Genomic DNA, 17,769 nt, shown 5'->3' with positions numbered 1-17,769 from the left:
GCAAATATTGGTTTTCTTCGAATTATCCCAGAGCTTTCTGAGAGAATGATCTGTTTTTGCTCTCCATTTCTCTTCCTCTTTGAACGTTTGGGATCGTTCAAAAGCTTTGTCTTTGATGTCAGAAATCCTTTCCTCTGCCTGTTCCATTCTGTTACTGCGGGATTCTACTGTATTTCTCATATCATGTAAGGCTGCAACTTCTTTTCTCAATGTGTCTAAATCTTTGGTGATTTTGTCTTTGAATTCATTGAATTCTTGAGACATCTTCTGAATTAATCCTACAATTTCTACCTCCATCTTTACTTTTGTTCTGTTGATCTTGTTTGCAATCCAAATTCTAAATTCGATTTCTGACATCTCAACTATCTGTTTGTGAATGGGATCCTCTGGATTGGCTGGTTTGTCATTCCTTGGGGGAGTTGAACTGTTCTGTTTATTCATGTTGCCAGAGTTTTTCTGCTGATTGTGCCCCATGTTTGTTTTTCAGTGTTTAGCTAGATGAGCAGGTAAGGTGAAATGAGACTGGAAACTTGTATGGTTGTTGTTGACCAGCCTTTCACCTAGGAACTGGGACTGGTGACTTCAGCTTTTCCTCTACAATTTTGCAAAGGATTTGTACAGTACTACAGTCTGACTCTAGAGGCTTGCTTGGTGTAGTGGGGGTAGGTGGCTCAGTCTTGTATTCAGCTGATGTCTGTCCAATCCTAGTGAATCAATAACTCTGGTTCGCAGTCTCAGCTTTGGTGAATTACAAGCAACTAGGACATCCCTTCCCCCACCAGTAATATCTGGAAGAGGACAATCAAACCTTCCCACTACAGTAAAACCTGGGTCCCACCTTAGAGGTTCCTCGGGTAATATGTCCAGTTCAAGGTTTCCAGACTAATTGTCCCAGACAGCCCCCATGCTCTAGCTGGAGAGTTCAAGAGGTCTCCAGCAACTAGATGTTAGGGGTCTATTGGCAGCTCAAGTGTGATTTGAGTGCCTCTGGTGCTCCTAGGGGTCAGAACGGCCCATTCAGTAGGGGCCAGGGGGTTGATGCCTCTTACCACACCTTTGTCAACCTTCATCACCGGACTCTGGTCACCCCAGTCTCTGGTAGTCCCAGAGACTACACAGGCACGCTCTGTTAAACCTAGTCTCTGTGGCCCTGTTCTGTCCATTAAGCAAATGTGCCAGTGCTATGTGCCTGCTAGAGTCAAAATGAGGTCGTTGCCTCCTCCTCGTGATTACCACAGTCTGCCACTATCCAGCAGGGGAAACTGAGGTCTGCCTGCCTCAGGTGCTCAATGGCAGCTGAAGTAAGTTCCACCTGAGCTCTGTCCAAACCTGAGGATATCCAGACAGCAAAAGAATTTCTCCCTCAGCCACTGCACCTTTGTTGCCACTGTTCTGCAGCCCTGGAATCCCTGTAGGGCGAGGTCTGGTTCCCTCTGGCAGGCCACAGAGTTGGGGAGATGACTCTCCAGAGTTAGACCCCAGCATCACTCTGCTAATGCTTAAGTTGTGTGGGAGGTGCCTCCTCTTGGTTTAGTGCACCTCAGCAGTTTCTCAGCCTCCACCCTCAAGGCAGGAACCCAAGCCTCTGTCTGCTGCTGAGATACTCTTTTTTTGGGCCAGGTCAGTTACCTTTCCCTATATGTCTTTCTGTACAGTTACTGGATTCACAGGTACAGCACAGCTGTACTGCCACCATCTATGCAATGCCCGGTCCTAGCCAAGAAATGCAGACATTCTGGATTCTGGAGGAGTTGGACTTATACACTGCCAGGCTGGGAGTGGGGATGGGTGGGTGTAGACTGAAGGATCAAGGTGGCAAGGAAAATATTTGTTCAAATTTCCTGCCAGACAAGGGAATTCCTAGACTCACAGTAGGGGCTCTCTTGAGAAGGAGTCCCAACTTCCAGTAATTCCCTCCGGTGGGGTGAGGAAGGAGAGCCTCAGTTTATCGCTCAGCAGTAGAGATCACACAGTAAGCAAGCAACTCTCTTAGGGGAAGGGACGGCCACACAACCTCTTTGGGATGAGATCTGTACCTGGAAATAGTTTCTTTGGAGTTAAAGCTTGCCTCAGCAGGGAAGACGAGCAATTATCTATCTCATCTCTCAGCTCAGCTCCCCTCCTTCGTCTTTGTTGGGTTCTTTCTGGCCGTTATCTCTCTCTCTGGACTGGAGCTACTGTTGAGAGCTGGCTCCAATCAACCGTTGTCCCCTATTCCACCTTGTTGTTGAATGTGAAAATTGGAGTTAGGGAAAATAGCCAACCAGAGGATTTAGCAAAACACCAAACACATTGAGACCAAATGAGCAATAAACAGATAAAAAGCTACCAGACACACAAGCCCACAGATGCACGAACAATCAGAAACACATAAACATACAGACAAAAAAACCCAACTATAATAAAAATGATAACCGGGCGGCGCCTGTGGCTCAGTCGGTAAGGCGCCGGCCCCATATACTGTGGGTGACGGGTTCATACCCGGCCCCGGCCAAAACTGCAACCAAAAAAAAATAAAAAATAAAAAAATAAAAATGATAACCGTAAAATAATTAAAAGAAAAGAGAAAAACCTCTCAAAATCTGATGTAAGCACTCTCAGAAACCATAGGGAAGAAGAAGAGAGAAAGAAAAAAAAAAGTAGTGTTCATAAAAAAGTTAAAAAAGAAGAAAGAAAAAAATTAAATATAGAAAAAAATAAAAATAAAGAAAAACAATAGCTCCTCCAAGAAAATGATTAAAAAAGAGAGAAAGAAAATAAAAAAGGCACCAACCATAAGAATATTATTCTTATATATGTATAGAAATACACATCTATACATACGATGTAGACATCAACTTCAGTAGGAATGTATTTATAATGCAATATACTTTCTGGACACCAGGTGGCGCTGTGAGTGGTTCCCAGGCTTATACCTGATTCACAATTTACATTGTTACCAAAGTAACCACCCTACCTGGCCAGTTACCATTTTTTGGAGTTTCTATAAAAGTTTGTTTCCTAATTGTTGTCCAACCTCAGCTGCTGTGTTCCAGACAGCACTCCTATCCGACCTCCAAACTTGGTGCAGGAGTCCACACTTCACAAATCTTTCTATTTTTTTTATTTTTATTTTTATTTTTTTTGTAGAGACAGAGTCTCACTTTACTGCCCTTGGTAGAGTCCCGTGGCGTCACACGGCTCACAGCAACCTCCAACTCCTGGGCTTAAGCGATTCTCTTGCCTCAGCCTCCCAAGCAGCTGGGACTACAGGTGCCCGCCACAACGCCCGGCTATTTTTTTTTTTTGGTTGCAGTTTGGCGGGGGCCAGGTTTGAACCCGCCACCCTCGGCATATGGGGCCGGCGCCTTACCGACTGAGCCACAGGCGAAATCTTTCTATTCTGCTCCCACGTTCTCCCGCAAACTGGCAACTGCAATCAGCTGTGGAGGAGGGGCTGGCTGCCACCGGGTTCGCTGCTGCAGCACATGGAGACTTTTTCCTCAGTTTCCATGGCTCAGAGTCTCACTTTTGAGTCCAGCCACCTGCCAGTTCGCCGCACAGCCTGAACTGCCAGTCCACACCAATATTCCCCGCCAGGCATGGTCCGGTCTATTTAATCACTCCTATTGTTCTGGGAAAAGTTGTCTGCCATTTTGAACAATTCAAAATGTCTGTTTCCCAGGCAGGATCCCCTCCCCTCATTTTTCCATCGGGCTGTCTAGCCCCCGTGGCACCCCTTTCTGATCATCAAACTCGCTCAGGAATCCACACTTCACCAAAATTTTCATCAATTAAGTTTCACCATGAACTGCAAACTGCTGTCTTCCATGAGGGAGGGGCTGGCTGCCGCCCAGGGCAACTAGCAAAGTCTGTGGTTTTGAATTACACCTCAAATACAGCAATCCACCAGTTCGCTGTGTGTCTCCAGCTGTCTATCCACACCAATAATCCACGCGGGGAAAAGATCCAGAGCCCCCTCCCTCTTACCTGATGACTTGGAGAGATGGGCTACACATCTGTCCCTTCCGCCATCATGCTCTGCCTCCTCCAGTATCCCATTTGCCCATTTTTTAATAGGGTGGTTTGATTTTTTTTCATTGCTGATTTGCTTGAGTTCTTTTCAGATTCTTGGTTATAAGCCCTTTATTGGATGTATAGCATGTGAATATTTTCTCCCATTCTGTTGGTTGTCTGTGTTCTTGGCTGTGCAGAAACTTTTTAATTTGATCAGGTTCCATTTGTTTATTTTTGTTGTTGGGTTGTCTCTGTGGTCTTCTTCATAAATTCTTAGCGTAGGCCAGTATCCATAAGAGTTTTTCTAAATTTTCTTCTAGAATTCTTATAGCTTCATGTCTTAGGTTTAAGTCATTCATCCATTGTGAATTAATTTTTGTGAGTGATGAGAGGTGTGGATCCTGTTGCAGTCTTTTACATGTGGATGTCCAGCAGTATTTATTGAATACAAATTCCTTTTGCCAGTGTATTTTTTTTTTTTTCCCCCAGTTTTTGGCCAGGGCTGGGTTTGAACCTGCCACCTCAGGCATATGGGCCAGCGCCCTACTCCTTTGAGCCACAGGCACCGCCTGCCAGTGTATGTTTTTGTCTGCTTTGTCAAAAATCAGATGGGAATATGGGGATGCTTTCTTATTTGGAGTCTCTGTTCTCATCCATGGGTCTGTGTCTTTATTTATGTGCTAGTACTACACTGTTTGATACTGCAGCCTTATAGTATGACTTAAAGTCTGGTAAAGTGATGCCTTTCAATTTATTCTTATTATGTAGGGTTGCATTGGCTAGTTGGGGACTTTTCTGGTTTCACATGAAGCAAAAGAACTATTTTTCCTACATCTGTGAAAAATGACGTTGATATTTTTATGAGGATTGCACTGAATCTGTAAATCACTTTGGGTAGTATAGACATTAAAAAAAAGAAAAAGTTGTTTTTGCCGATCCATGAGCATGATGTTTTTCCATCTGTTTGCATCCTCTGTGATTTCTTTCTTGAGTGTTTTGTGGTTCTTTTCGTAGAAATCTTTCACCTCTTTTGTTAATTACATTCCTAGGTCTTTTCTCTGTTGCTACTATGAAAGACATATTGCATTTTTTATTTGATTGTCAAGTGTTGTTGGCATATGTAAGAGCTACTGATTGGCATACATTAATTTTATAATCTGATTTTATAACCTGAGACTTTGGTGAATTTATTAGTTTCAAGAGTGTTTTGGTTAAATCTTTGGTGTTTTGTGGATACAAGATCAAATTGTCTGCAAAAGCGTGACCTCTTTTTTTCCCCCATTTGGATACCCTTGATTTCTTTCCCCTGTCTGATTGCTCTGGCTAGGACTTCCAGCACTATGTTGAATAAAAGCAATTGTGGGCTACTTTGGTTTCAATTTCAAGCATAAACGCTTTCAGTTTTTCCCCATTTAGTATGATATTGGGTGTGGGTTTGTTGTATATAGCTTTTGTAATTTTGAGGTATGTCCCATCTATGCCTATTTTGTTAAGTGTTCTTACAGAAAGGTGCTGAATTATGTCAAATGCTTTTTCTGCATTTTTGCATTTATTAAGAGGGTCTTTGTGTTTGCTTCTATTTATGTGGTGTAATATATTTATAGATTTGCATTTGTTGAACCATCCTTAGATCTCTTGAGGTAAAAAACCCACTTGATAGTGATGAATCTTTTTTTGCTGTGCAGCTAAATTTACTTTGGTAAGATTTTATTGAGAATTTTTGCATCGATATTCATAAGAGATATTGCTCTGTAGTTTTCTTTTTGTTGTTGTTGTGTTCTGTCCTGGCTTTGGTGTCAAGGTGATATTGGCCTCATAGAATGAGTTAGGATTCCTTCGTTCTCAGTGTTATGGAGTGATTTCTGCAGTATAGGTCCCAGTTCTTTGTAGGTTTGGCAAAATTCAAGTGTGAAACTGTCTGGCCTCAGGACCTTTTTGTGTTGCAAGATTTTTTTTATTGCTGTTTCAGTTTTGGTGCTTCATATTCATCTGTACAGGAGCTCTATATCTTCCTGATTGAGTCTGGGGAGATTGTATGTTTTCAGGAATTTGTCCATTCTTCCATGTTTTCCAGTTTATGAGAATAGAGTTTTTATAGTATTCAGGGATGATGTTTTGTATTTCTGAGAATCAATTATCATTTCTCCTTTTTAATTTTTGATTGGCTTATTAGGGTCCATTTTTTTCGGTTTCTGGTTAATCTAGTGAGAGGATTGTCAATTTTGTTTATCTTTTCAAAGAAATTAACTTTTTGCTTTATTAATCTTCTATTGTAATCCTTTTGTTCTTGATTCTGCTCTGATCTTGGTCATTCCCTTTCTTATGCTGGGTTCAGGATTGGTTTGTTCTTCTTTCTCCAGTTCCTTGGAATGATTTATTAGATTGTTGATTTGTGATTTTTCTGTCTTTTGGATATGGGCATTTAAGGCTATGAGTTTTCCTCTCAGGAGTGCTTTTGCTAAATCTCCTGGATTTTGATAACTTGTGGGCCTCATTATCATTTCGTTCAAAGAATCTTTTGATTACCATTTTTATCTCTTCCTTGACCCACCTATCATTAATCAATAGGCAGTTTAGTTTCCATGACTTTGTATAAGGAAGAGTGTTTCTTTTTTTTTTTTATTTATTTTTTTTTAAAACTTCTTTTTAGTCAGGGACTCTTAACTTTATTTATTTATTTTTTGTGTGTGATTTTTTTTTTGGCCGGGGCTGGGCTTGAACCCGCCACCTCTGGCATATGGGACCGGCGCCCTACTCCTTGAGCCACAGGTGCTGCCCAGGAAGAGTGTTTCTGTTGGAATCAGTTTCTAATTTTGTTCTAATGTGTTCTGAGAAGATACATGGTGCAATTGCTATTTTTTAAAATTTGTTGAGATGTTTTTTTGTGGCCTAACATGTGATCAGTCTTAGAGAATGATCCATAGGCTGATGAGAAGAACAGATGTGCAGTACTTTGGGGATAGAATGTAAATGTCTGTTAAGCCCACATATTCTAGAGTCATGTGTAAGTTCATTGTTCATATTTTTACTTAGATGATCTGTCCCATTCTATTAGTGGGATATTGAAGTCCCCAGCAATTATGCTGCTGTTTATCATTTTGTTTAGATTAAGAAGGGTTTGCTTTATAAATCTGGGTGCACCTGTGTTGGGTGGATAAATATTTAGGAATGTTAGGTTTTCCTGTTTTGTTCCTATCACCAATATACAGGGTATCCCAAAGGTTATCATAAATAAGAAAAATTAAGAAAGTCCTATTTTATATTTTAATATATTTTATATTTACGTATCAACACAGAGAGAAATAATATTTTATAAAATTTTGCAATTAATATTTTGTAAATAAGGTACACTTAGCTACATTTTCCCATTTTCACTAGGTGTGTATGTATGCAGGCGTGGCAACCTTTAGGACACCCTGTATAATAACCATCTTCATCCATCTTTACTTTTGTTGATTTGAAGTTTATATTATTTGCTAAAATGGCTACACCAGCTTTCTTTAAATTTCCATTTGCGTGGAATATTGTTTTCCTTCTGTTCACTTTGAGTCTGAATGAGTCCTTGTAGGTTAGATGCGTTTCTTGAAGACAGTGGATACTTGGCCTGTATTTTTTTTCTTTTTCTTTTTCATTTTTTGGGTGTGGGGGAGACAGAATTTCATTATGTTGCCCTTAGTAGAGTGCCTTGGTGTCACAGCTCACAACAACCTCAAACTCTTGAGCTTAAGCAATTCTCTTGCCCGAGCCTCCCAAGGACTTGTTTTGTTTGTTTGTTTGTTTGTTTTGAGACAGAGTCTCAAGCTGTTGCCCACAGTAGAGTGCTGTAGCATCACAGCTCACAGCACCCTCAAACTCTTGGGCTTAAATGATTCTCTTGCCTCAGCTTCCCAAGTAGCTGGGATTACAGGTGCCCACCACAACGCCTGGCTATTTTTTGTTATTGTTGTTGTTGCAGTTGTCATTGTTGTTTTTAGGTGGCTCAGACCAGATTTGAGTTCGCCAGCCTTGGTGTATGTGGCCAGTGCCCTACCCACTGAGCTACAGGTGCTGCCAGCTTGTATTTTTTTTATTAATTCACCCAGCCTATATCTCCTCAGTAGGAAGTTCAATCCATTCCTCTTTCTAAAAAAATTTCAGAATATTAAGGCATGCATATTTTGTTTATATACTTTGTTTTTGTGCATATTAAGTCAAAATTATAATTGTGCCCTTCACCATTCACATTTATTAAGAGAATTGATTTGTTCTTCCCGATTTCTGTTCATCCTGTTGTATACAACTTTATTGCCTGTTTTACCTCTTGGGCCATTGTGGTTATCTGGGCTTTGATCTTTATCCTGTGGTAATTTTATACTGGTGGGTATCCACTGTGCTGATTTATATATAATGCAGATCTGTGTACTTGCATCAGGACAGGTTTAGTTATAACAAATTTCTTCAATGTTTGCTTGTCGGGAAAAGATTTAATTTCTCTATCAAATATGAAACTTAGTTTTGCAGGATAGAAAATTCTAGACTGGAAGTTGTTTTGTTTTAAAAGTTTGAAGATGGGGCCCATTTCCTTTTGATTTGTAGGGTTTCCACTGAGTAGTCTGTTATTCTAATGTGCTTTCCCTGTTGGTCAGTTGTTGCTTACACCTAGCTGTCTGTAGAATTTTCTCTTTCTTTTTGACTTTGGTCAGGTTAGTTACTATGTGTCTTGGAGATGTCCTATTTGCTATGAGTCTTCCTGGAGTTAGATAATAATCTTGTATCTGGATTTCTAGATCTCTGGTAATACTGAGGACATTTTCTTCAATAATACCTTCAAATAGATTTTCCTTGCTCTTTGTGCTCCCTTATTCTCCCTCAGGGATACCTATAATTCATGTTTGTTCACTGTGCATAGTTCAGATCCCTCTATATGATTGCTTTGTTCTTCTCTACTCTGCCTCCCTAAATGTCGGGTTAGCTTAAGAACCTTGTCTTCAAGCTCTGAGATTATTTCTTCACTTTGGTTTAATATGTTGCTAAAACTTTTCTGCTGTGTTTTGAAACTCCTTGAATTACTCTTTCATTTCTTTAAGTTCCATTATATCTTTCCTAATTTTGTCATGTTCTTTAGTGACTTTTTTGTTAATTTCCTGAAATATTTTTTGGGCTTCTTTTTGCTGGTTTTCAACTTTCTCTTCAATTCCATTCATCTTATTTGTCATCTGTATTCTGAATTCCATTTCTGCATTTCAACAGTTTCTTTATAGTTGGAGTTCTCTGGTGTATTCCCTTGCAATCTTTTGGGGGTGTTGATCTGTTCTTATTTTTCATGTTGCCAGGGTTCTTTTGGTAGTTTCCTCTCATCTGTGACTTCTTGTCTCAGCTCAGGGCTAATAAGCTGGAGGGCTCCAGTTCCTTTCTGGAAATTCTCTGTTGGTGATTTTTTTTTTTTTTTTTTTTTTGTAGAGACAGAGTCTCACTGTACCACCCTCGGGTAGAGTGCTATGGTATCACACGGCTCACAGCAACCTCTAACTCTTGGGCTTACGTGATTCTCTTGCCTCAGCCTCTGGAGCAGCTGGGACTACAGGCGCCTGCCACAACGCCCGGCTATTTTTCTGTTGCAGTTTGGCCGGGGCTGGGTTTGAACCCGCCACCCTCGGCATATGGGGCTGGCGCCCTACTCACTGAGCCACAGGCGCCGCCCCCTTTCTGGAAATTCTCTTGCTTGATTTAGTAAAGGAAGGTAACTAGATGGTGCCTCTAATAACAGCGTCAGTTGGATGTGAGTTTCATGGGTTTCTGTGATAGTGTATCTTTGCTTTCACCAGGTCTCAGTAACCTGGTATCCTGAATCTGGGAGGTCCCTGGCAGGGCTTTGGACTTTGGACCAGATCTTTCAGTTCTGCTGTGGTGGTAGAGGCTCTGGGATGGGATTTTTTTTTTTTTTTTTTTCAGTTTTTGGCAGGGGCCGGGTTTGAACTCGCCACCTCCAGTATATGGGGCAGGTGTCCTACTCCTTGAGTCACAGGCACTGCCCCTCTGGGATGGGATCTTGAGGTCCAGGTGCAGCACAAGAGAGTTGGGGGTGATGTCTTGGGCCTGTTTGGGGTTCTAGAGGCACAGAGGCAGATTCTTGAACTCCAGCAAGAGAGCCTCAGGACTGGGACTGAGACAGAGCCTGAAGCAGAGTGTCTGAGTAGGCCTAAGAAGCCAGAAGGAGGGTTGTGGGGAAGGTGGGGCTGAACCAACCTATAGAGTGGGCAGGGTCAAGGGCCAAGCACCCAGGAGGCAGTTCAGGCCTGGAGGGTAGAGTCTGAGATGACTGAGTAGCAGTCTGTTCCACAGGCTTTAGGGCCACTCAGATACCAAGTCAAGCAGGCTCATACTGGTACTGGCTGCCCAGGACCATGGAGGTCTCCATGCCTCTCCCAGGACCTGCCAAAATGAAGCAGTAGGCTGCCACCTCTCAGGTTGGAGCCTACTATTCCCTGGCCCCATCAGTTCCCCAGCTCAGATCTCCTTGTGCTCTATGGAGGAAGTGTGTGGTTTCAATGTACCAGGTATGGCTTAAGGAAGCCACAAGTCAGTCCACTTCCTCCAAGTTTGGTGCAGGTCTGGTATGGTGCACCCAAGAGCTCAGGCTGGCTATAGCTTCTCTCCGATCCCCACCATGCCAGCTGTCTGGTACACTGGCTCTGCATAGAGTTCAGTCAGGTCTCCAGTCCAACCCAGCAGAGGGCTGTGGAGGTGGTGGGAGCTATCCTGCAGCCCGGTGTGTATAGGGCCAGAAGAGGGAGTACAGCACCCCTAGCGCTCTATGTTCCTGTTATTTCCAGGCAGTCTCTGATCTTGATTTGTGTATTTCCCTGTTACCTGTTTCCTTGCTTCTCTCTGATTTCATAATGTTATTTCTGAGAAGAAGGATCTAAAGGTAGGCAGTTGCTTGCACCTTTCCCTACTTTTCTTGGTAGTGGTACATTGGAAGGCTGCTTTAGTCTGCTGGGTTTTTTGCCCTGTAATATTGGTTATTGACTGGCAGTGTTATAGGAACTCTAGGAATCATTGCACATAAAGAATTGTTAAAGTTGGGCGGCGCCTGTGGCTCAGTTGGTAGGGTGCCGGCCCCATATACCAAGGGTGGCGGGTTCAAACCCAGCCCCGGCCAAACTGCAACCAAAAAATAGCCAGGCGTTGTGGCGGGCGCCTGTAGTCCCAGCTACTCGGGAGGCTGAGGCAAGAGAATCGCTTAAGCCCAGGAGTTGGAGGTTGCTGTAAGCTGTGTGAGGCCACGGCACTCTACCGAGGGCCATAAAGTGAGACTCTGTCTCTACAAAAAAAAGAATTGTTAAAGTTATGACTTTTTGATACCTTGTATCAGTGGGGTTCCCAATGTGAGAACCCCATTATTACTACATGACAAAGTAATAATGTATATGCTAAAATTATGTACACTAATATTATGGTTTCTGACATTTTTGCTATACATATGGATTAGTAATGGTTTTTTAAAGCTAGTTTAATTGAAAAACTAACACCATCTAATAACCAGAATCCACAGAGAACTCAAACGTATTAGCAAGAAAAGAACAAGTGATCCCATCTCAGGCTGGGCAAGGGACTTGAAGAGAAACTTCTCTGAAGAAGACAGGCGCACGGCTTACAGACATATGAAAAAATGCTCATCATCCTTAATCATCAGAGAAATGCAAATCAAAACTACTTTGAGATATCATCTAACTCCAGTAAGATTAGCCCATATCACAAAATCCCAAAACCAGAGATGTTGGTGTGGATGTGGAGAAAAGGGAATACTTCTACACTGCTGGTAGGAATGCAAACTAATACATTCTTTTTGGAAAGATGTTTGGAGAACACTTAGAGAACTAAAAATAGACCTGCCATTTGATCCTACAATTCCTGTGCTAGGTATATATCCAGAAGACCAGAAATCACACTTTAACAAAGATATTTGTACCAGAATGTTTATTGCAGCCCAATTCATAATTGCTAAGTCATGGAAAAAGCCCAAGTGCCCATTGACCCATGAATGGATCAATAAATTGTGGTATATGTATGCCATGGAATATTACGCAGCCTGAAAGAAAGGTGGAGACTTTACCTCTTTCATGTTTATATGGATGGAGCTGGAACATATTCTTCTTAGCAAAATATCTCAGAAATGGAAGAAAAAGTATCCAATGTACTCAGCCCTACTATGAAACTAATTTATAGCTTTCATATGAAAGCTACCAAGAATATGGGGAAAAGGAAAGGGAAAGGAAGGGGAGGGGAAGAGAGGGGAGAGGATTGATCAGTGTAGAATATAAATGTCTTAATACAGTAACTAAGAAAATGCCAAGAAGGCTATGTTAACCAGTGTGATGAAAATATTTCAAATTGTGTATAAAACCAGCACATTGTACTCCATGATTGCATTAATGTACACAGCTATGATTTAAAAAAAAGAGAAAGAAAAGAAAAGAAAAACTAACACCACTTGAAGAAGATAAAAAATACAAAAGAGTAGATAAGGAGGGCGGCGCCTGTGGCTCAGTCGGTAGGGCGCCAGCCCCATATACCGAGGGTGGCGGGTTCAAACCCGGCCCCGGCCAAACTGCAACCAAAAAAAATAGCCGGGCGTTGTGGCGGGCGCCTGTAGTCCCAGCTACTCGGGAGGCTGAGGCAAGAGAATCGCTTAAGCCCAGGAGTTGGAGGTTGCTGTGAGCTGTGTGAGGCCACAGCACTCTACCGAGGGCCATAAAGTGAGACTCTGTCTCTACAAAACAAAAAAAAAAAAAAAAGAGTAGATAAGGAAAAGTCACTCTCTTTTGTCCCAGACCTGAGCTCTCTAATTTGGGAAGCTGTGCTGCCATATTCTAGTATGGTGTAATGAGAGGAAGATTTTCTTTTTCTTCTTAAAGACAGATGATCAGGCTTGGCACCTGTAGCTTAGTGGCTAGGGAGCCAGCCACATACACCAGAGCTGGCTGGTTTGAACTCAGCCTGGGCCAGCCAAACAACAATGACAGCTACAACCAAAAAATAGCTAGGTGTTATGGTGGGCACCTGTAGTCTCAGCTACTTGGGAGGCTGAGGCAAGAGAATTGCTTAAGCCCAAGAATTTGAGGTTACTGTGAGCTGTGATGCCACAGCACTCTACTGAGGGTGACATAGTGAGACTGTCTCAAACAAACAAACAAACAAACAAAAAACAAAAACAGATGATAGGAGCATGCTATCCACATTTTTCTGTATTTTTCTTTTCAAGAGCTTATTCTACAGGTCATTCCTTATCTATGTGTATATTTTTCTTCCTTGTCTGTGTTTATAGCTGTATAGTATTATATGAATATGCCAGAATTAACTCCAAATGATGAGTGTTTATTTCTAGATTCTTCCTTCTGTACCTAAAGCTGTAGTAAACATTCTTGCATCTTAGCATCCATGAGTGTGTATGTCTGTAGGATAAATTGTTATCAGTGGTATAGTGGGGTCCTGGGGTGAGCATTTCAAATGGATGTACATAGCCCAGTTGCCCTCCCAGGGGCTGCACCTGACCTGCTCCCAGCAACAGTGTTGTCAGTGCTGTTCCTCAGTCCTTGACCTGCACTGGGCATGTGTTATCTCAACCAGCTTTGCCTTTTGAGAACTAATACAAAAAACAAAGGTACCCTTGTGGTAATGCCCTGCTCCTCTTTCCCTTCCAGGTGAACATGGGTGATCGATTTGGCCAGATCATGATTGAAAACCTGCGGAGACGACAGTGTGACCTGGCAGGAGTAGAAACCTGCAAGTCATTAGAGTCACAGGTTAGCAAGCAGAGACTTGAGACATCTGCGTGTACCCTCACCCCTTCACATGTAAGAGAATGTGAGAAGCCCTGTTAGGTCCCCGTGAACACAGGCACGAGGACTTCACATGGGCCATGAATCGATGATGCTGGGGAAGTCCAAGTCCTGCTTAGACATCTTGTGAAGAAAATACAAATTTAGTTGAGTACTGTGGCTCAAGCCTGTAATCCCATCTACTTAAGGTCTGAGGCAGGAGAATCCCTTGAGATCAGTAGTTCAGGACAAGCCTGGGCAATTGAGCAAGAAGACCCTGTCTCTTAAAAAATGGGGGAAAAGGCGGCACCTGTGGCTCAGTGAGTAGGGCGCCGGCCCCATATGCCAAGGGTGGCGGGTTCGGACCCAGCCCCGGCCAAACTGCAACAGAAAAATAGCCGGGCGTTGTGGCGCGCGTCTGTAGTCTCAGCTGCTCGGGAGGCTGAGGCAAGAGAATCGTGTAAGCCCAAGAGTTAGAGGTTGCTGTGAGCCGTGTGACACCACGGCACTCTACCCGAGGGCGGTACAGTGAGATTCTGTCTCTACAAAAAAAAAAGCGGGGGGGGGATTAGCAGTGTCACACATCTGTAGTCCTAGCTGTTTGTGAGGTTAAGGCAGGAGGATGGCTTGGGCCCAGGAGCTCAGCCTTCATCGAACTATGATTGTACCACTGCAGTCCGGCCTGGGTGACAAACTGATAGCATCTCTTAAAAATAAATTTTTAAACTATATAAACTTACTATTCCTGCACACTGTTTTAACTTTATATTATGCAAATCTTCAAACATACATAAAGGTAGAAGGAATGGTCAAATGAAATCTCATGTTCATCAGCCAACTTCAGTACACTTTTTTTTTTAAGAGATAGTCTTGCTCTGTTGCCCAAGCTAGAGTGCCGTGGTGGCATTATAGCACACTCAATTCTCAAACTCGTGAGCTCAAGTGATCCTCCTGCCTCACCCTCCCAAGTAACTGGGATTATAGGAATGTGCCACCACACCTAATTTTTCTATTTTTTAGTAGAGACAGGGTCCCCTTCTTGCTCAGTCTTATTTGGAACTCCTGGCCTCAAGCAATCCTACCACCTTGGTCCCCCAGAGTATTGGGATTACTTACCCTAGTTTCAGTACTTTTAATCTTGTCAGCATTGTTTCACATAATCCCCCACACAATTTTTTGCTGGTGGTGTTGAAGAATTTTTAGATCAATACTGGATAGTACATGATTTCACCTGTAAATACGTCAACGTGGGCTCAGCGCCTGTGGCTCAAGCGGCTAAGGCACCAGCCACATACACCTGAACTGGCAGGTTCAAATCCAGCCTGGGCCTGCCAAACAACAATGACGGCTGCGATCAAAATATGGCCGGACGTTGTGGTGGGTGCCTGTAGTCCCAGCTACTTGGGAAGCAGAGGCAGGAGACTCGCTTGAGCCCAGGAGTTGGAGGTTGCTGTGAGCTGTGATGCCACAGCACTCTACCTGGGGCGACAGCTTAAGGCTCTTTCTAAAAAAAACAAAACAAAAACTTCAACGTGACTCTCCCTAGGATAGTGCTAATACTGTTATCACTCCTTACAAATTGCCAGTAACACCTTCATGGTATCTCATATCCAACCGAGGCCATGTTCAGCTTTCCCAAATTGTTGTTTAAAAAAAGCAATTTACTAGTGTTTGATTCAGAATCCAAACGTGATTCATGCTTTATAGATGATTGATATGTCCCTGAAGTCACCTGTAGTCTGTAACAGTCCCTCCCTTTCAAAAATATTAATTCATTTGCCAGAGACACCTCCAACCCAGCCCCCAATTTAACAGGTTAGCTTTCCATGTCTTACATCACATTATCCTAGAATGCTTTAGGAAACCATTGCTAGTTGAAAAGTTCTTCCTTTGTTTCTCTGTGAATACACTTGAATGAGCTTCCCCCCATTATAACAATGCGTGCTTGATATAGAAAGTTAGAATATCAAAAGAAAGATTCTGGGGACCAGAATGGCCTTTTACGAGAGGAGTCATCTCAGAGAAAGTCTGACATGCTTAAAAGTGTCTAAGATTTGCACCGTGCCTGGTTGTTCTCCATTTCTCTTCACTGCACGTTTTAGAAGGAACGGCTCCTGTCGACTGGGTGGGAAACGGCTTCAGCAATGGACATGATGGAGCTGTACAGCAGATTGCCGCGAACTGAAGTGAACAGGTATGGGCTTTGCAGTGTACCACTGTGGTCATTCATTGTGAACTCAAAGCCTGATTGTCTGTTTTCTATAATGTCAGAAAGACAAAGCTGTAACTATCAATAGACCTATAGACCTATTTCGAAGCAAGTTAAATATTGGCATGGAGCTTTGGGAACAACTCATTAGCTATTAGCTGAGATAGAACTTGTGGGCAGAACAGATTGTTTCAGTCAACATAAGCAATTACCCACGGAATGTTTCCAGGGCAATCTTGGCATTGGCAATTTTGTATACTCTCTGTTTTGGAGGGGGAGGAAAATGATAGTGCTCAAGGTTATATAAAAGGCAGATTGGTAAATGGACTTCCCCTATTATAAAGGAACTAGTTGTTCTGAATACTTGTTCTAAAAAGAATTTTCAAGTAATGTGAAGTGCATGAAGTATAAAGTAGTTGTCCACTCTGGAGTCACATTCTGGACATAGCAGCTAACATTATGGGGCATATTGTCTTCCAGTACAGACATAAATATTTATAGATTTGTCTGTAATCTATAAATATTTCCATGGATTCAAGAAATACAAATCTTGAATCAATTGATTCAAGAAATCCTACATACTACTACTACATACATTGGTCTGTTAGTCACACTTCATTTTTAAAACTGAATGATTGTATTTGTCTTCACATATCAAATATTGAGGATTATCATACCCTATTTAAGGATACATAATATATCGATATATGGATATATTAATAATTTATGTGTAGCTGGACATTTAGTTGTAGAGTCTTGTTTCCTACTTTGTTTTAATTTTCTTGATACAAACAGCACTGGAGAAAACGTCACCATATGTGTATCTGTGTACCGTTTGTGCCCACTTTTACTCATTTTTTTAATAATTATTTTGTGCTTCCGCTTAACTCTTGCCTTAGGAGACCTCAGATAATAATGCTTGATCTATTTTTATTTTATTTATTTTTTAAATTATTTATTTATTTTAGAACAATGCTTGATCTTTTACAAGATCATGAGAGGAATCTTTGGCTTTGCTGCTGCATGTAGCTTATTTACATTTAGAAATACTGCTGCTTTTCCTGAGTACATACATGATGACTAATTGGCCATGAAAGCCTCTCCAGGTTTAAGAAAGTGGTGTCTCCATGTGATCAGGTCAGTGCTTCCTGGGTTCTCCTAGAAGCATCCTTTCCTAGAGGGGTTTTCATTTGCTGCTTGTCAAGACAAGTATCCTGAATATCCCTGGCCTAGTATTTTTAGTGGGTTTGCTCTGGCATCTATTCTGGATACCCAGAGAGGAGTCTGTCACTAGCATCAACCACAAGGAAGGTAGCTTGCTTCTAGGTAGTCATTTGTCTGATGCTCCTGTGGCCTTTTGTAGACAGCAGCATTTAAGCCTAACAGATGTGACAGGTAAGGATATTGGATGGGCTTTTTTTGTCTGTCTATCCCAGGCTGAGTAACTGTCTTAGCTCTGTGTCTATTTTTGTTTTTTTTTTTTTTTTTTTTGTAGAGACAGAGTCTTGCCCCATGGCCCTCGGTAGAGTGCCGTGGCATAATACAGCTCACAGCAACCTCCAACTCCTGGGCTTAAGCAATTCTCTTGGCTCAGCCTCCCCAGCAGCTGGGACCACAGGCGCCCGCCACAACGCCCGGCCATTTTTTGGTTGCAGTTTGGCCGGGGCGGGGCTTGAACCCGCCACCCTCGGTATATGGGGCCGGCGCCTTACCGACTGAGCCACAGGCGCCGCCCTCTGTGTCTATTTTTGTTAGAAGCTGGAG

At 42.3% G+C, this 17,769-nt stretch overlaps 1 protein-coding gene across 2 annotated transcripts in view; it reads left to right on the top strand.

The window, feature by feature from the left end:
* LCMT1 (leucine carboxyl methyltransferase 1) overlaps positions 1-17,769 on the top strand; it is a 96,737-nt gene that overhangs the window by 73,748 nt on the left and 5,220 nt on the right. For both annotated transcript variants that reach the window (XM_053556554.1, XM_053556555.1), the window contains 2 exons: positions 13,680-13,781; positions 15,899-15,990. In XM_053556554.1, the coding sequence (XP_053412529.1) occupies positions 13,680-13,781; positions 15,899-15,990 (194 nt within the window). The remainder of the gene's footprint in view (positions 1-13,679; positions 13,782-15,898; positions 15,991-17,769) is intronic.

Source organism: Nycticebus coucang, chromosome 12 (assembly GCF_027406575.1).
Source record: "Nycticebus coucang isolate mNycCou1 chromosome 12, mNycCou1.pri, whole genome shotgun sequence".
Lineage (NCBI taxonomy): Eukaryota > Metazoa > Chordata > Mammalia > Primates > Lorisidae > Nycticebus > Nycticebus coucang.
The sequence above is the reverse complement of the archived record's forward strand: the minus strand, read 5'-3'. Positions and strand labels throughout refer to the sequence as shown.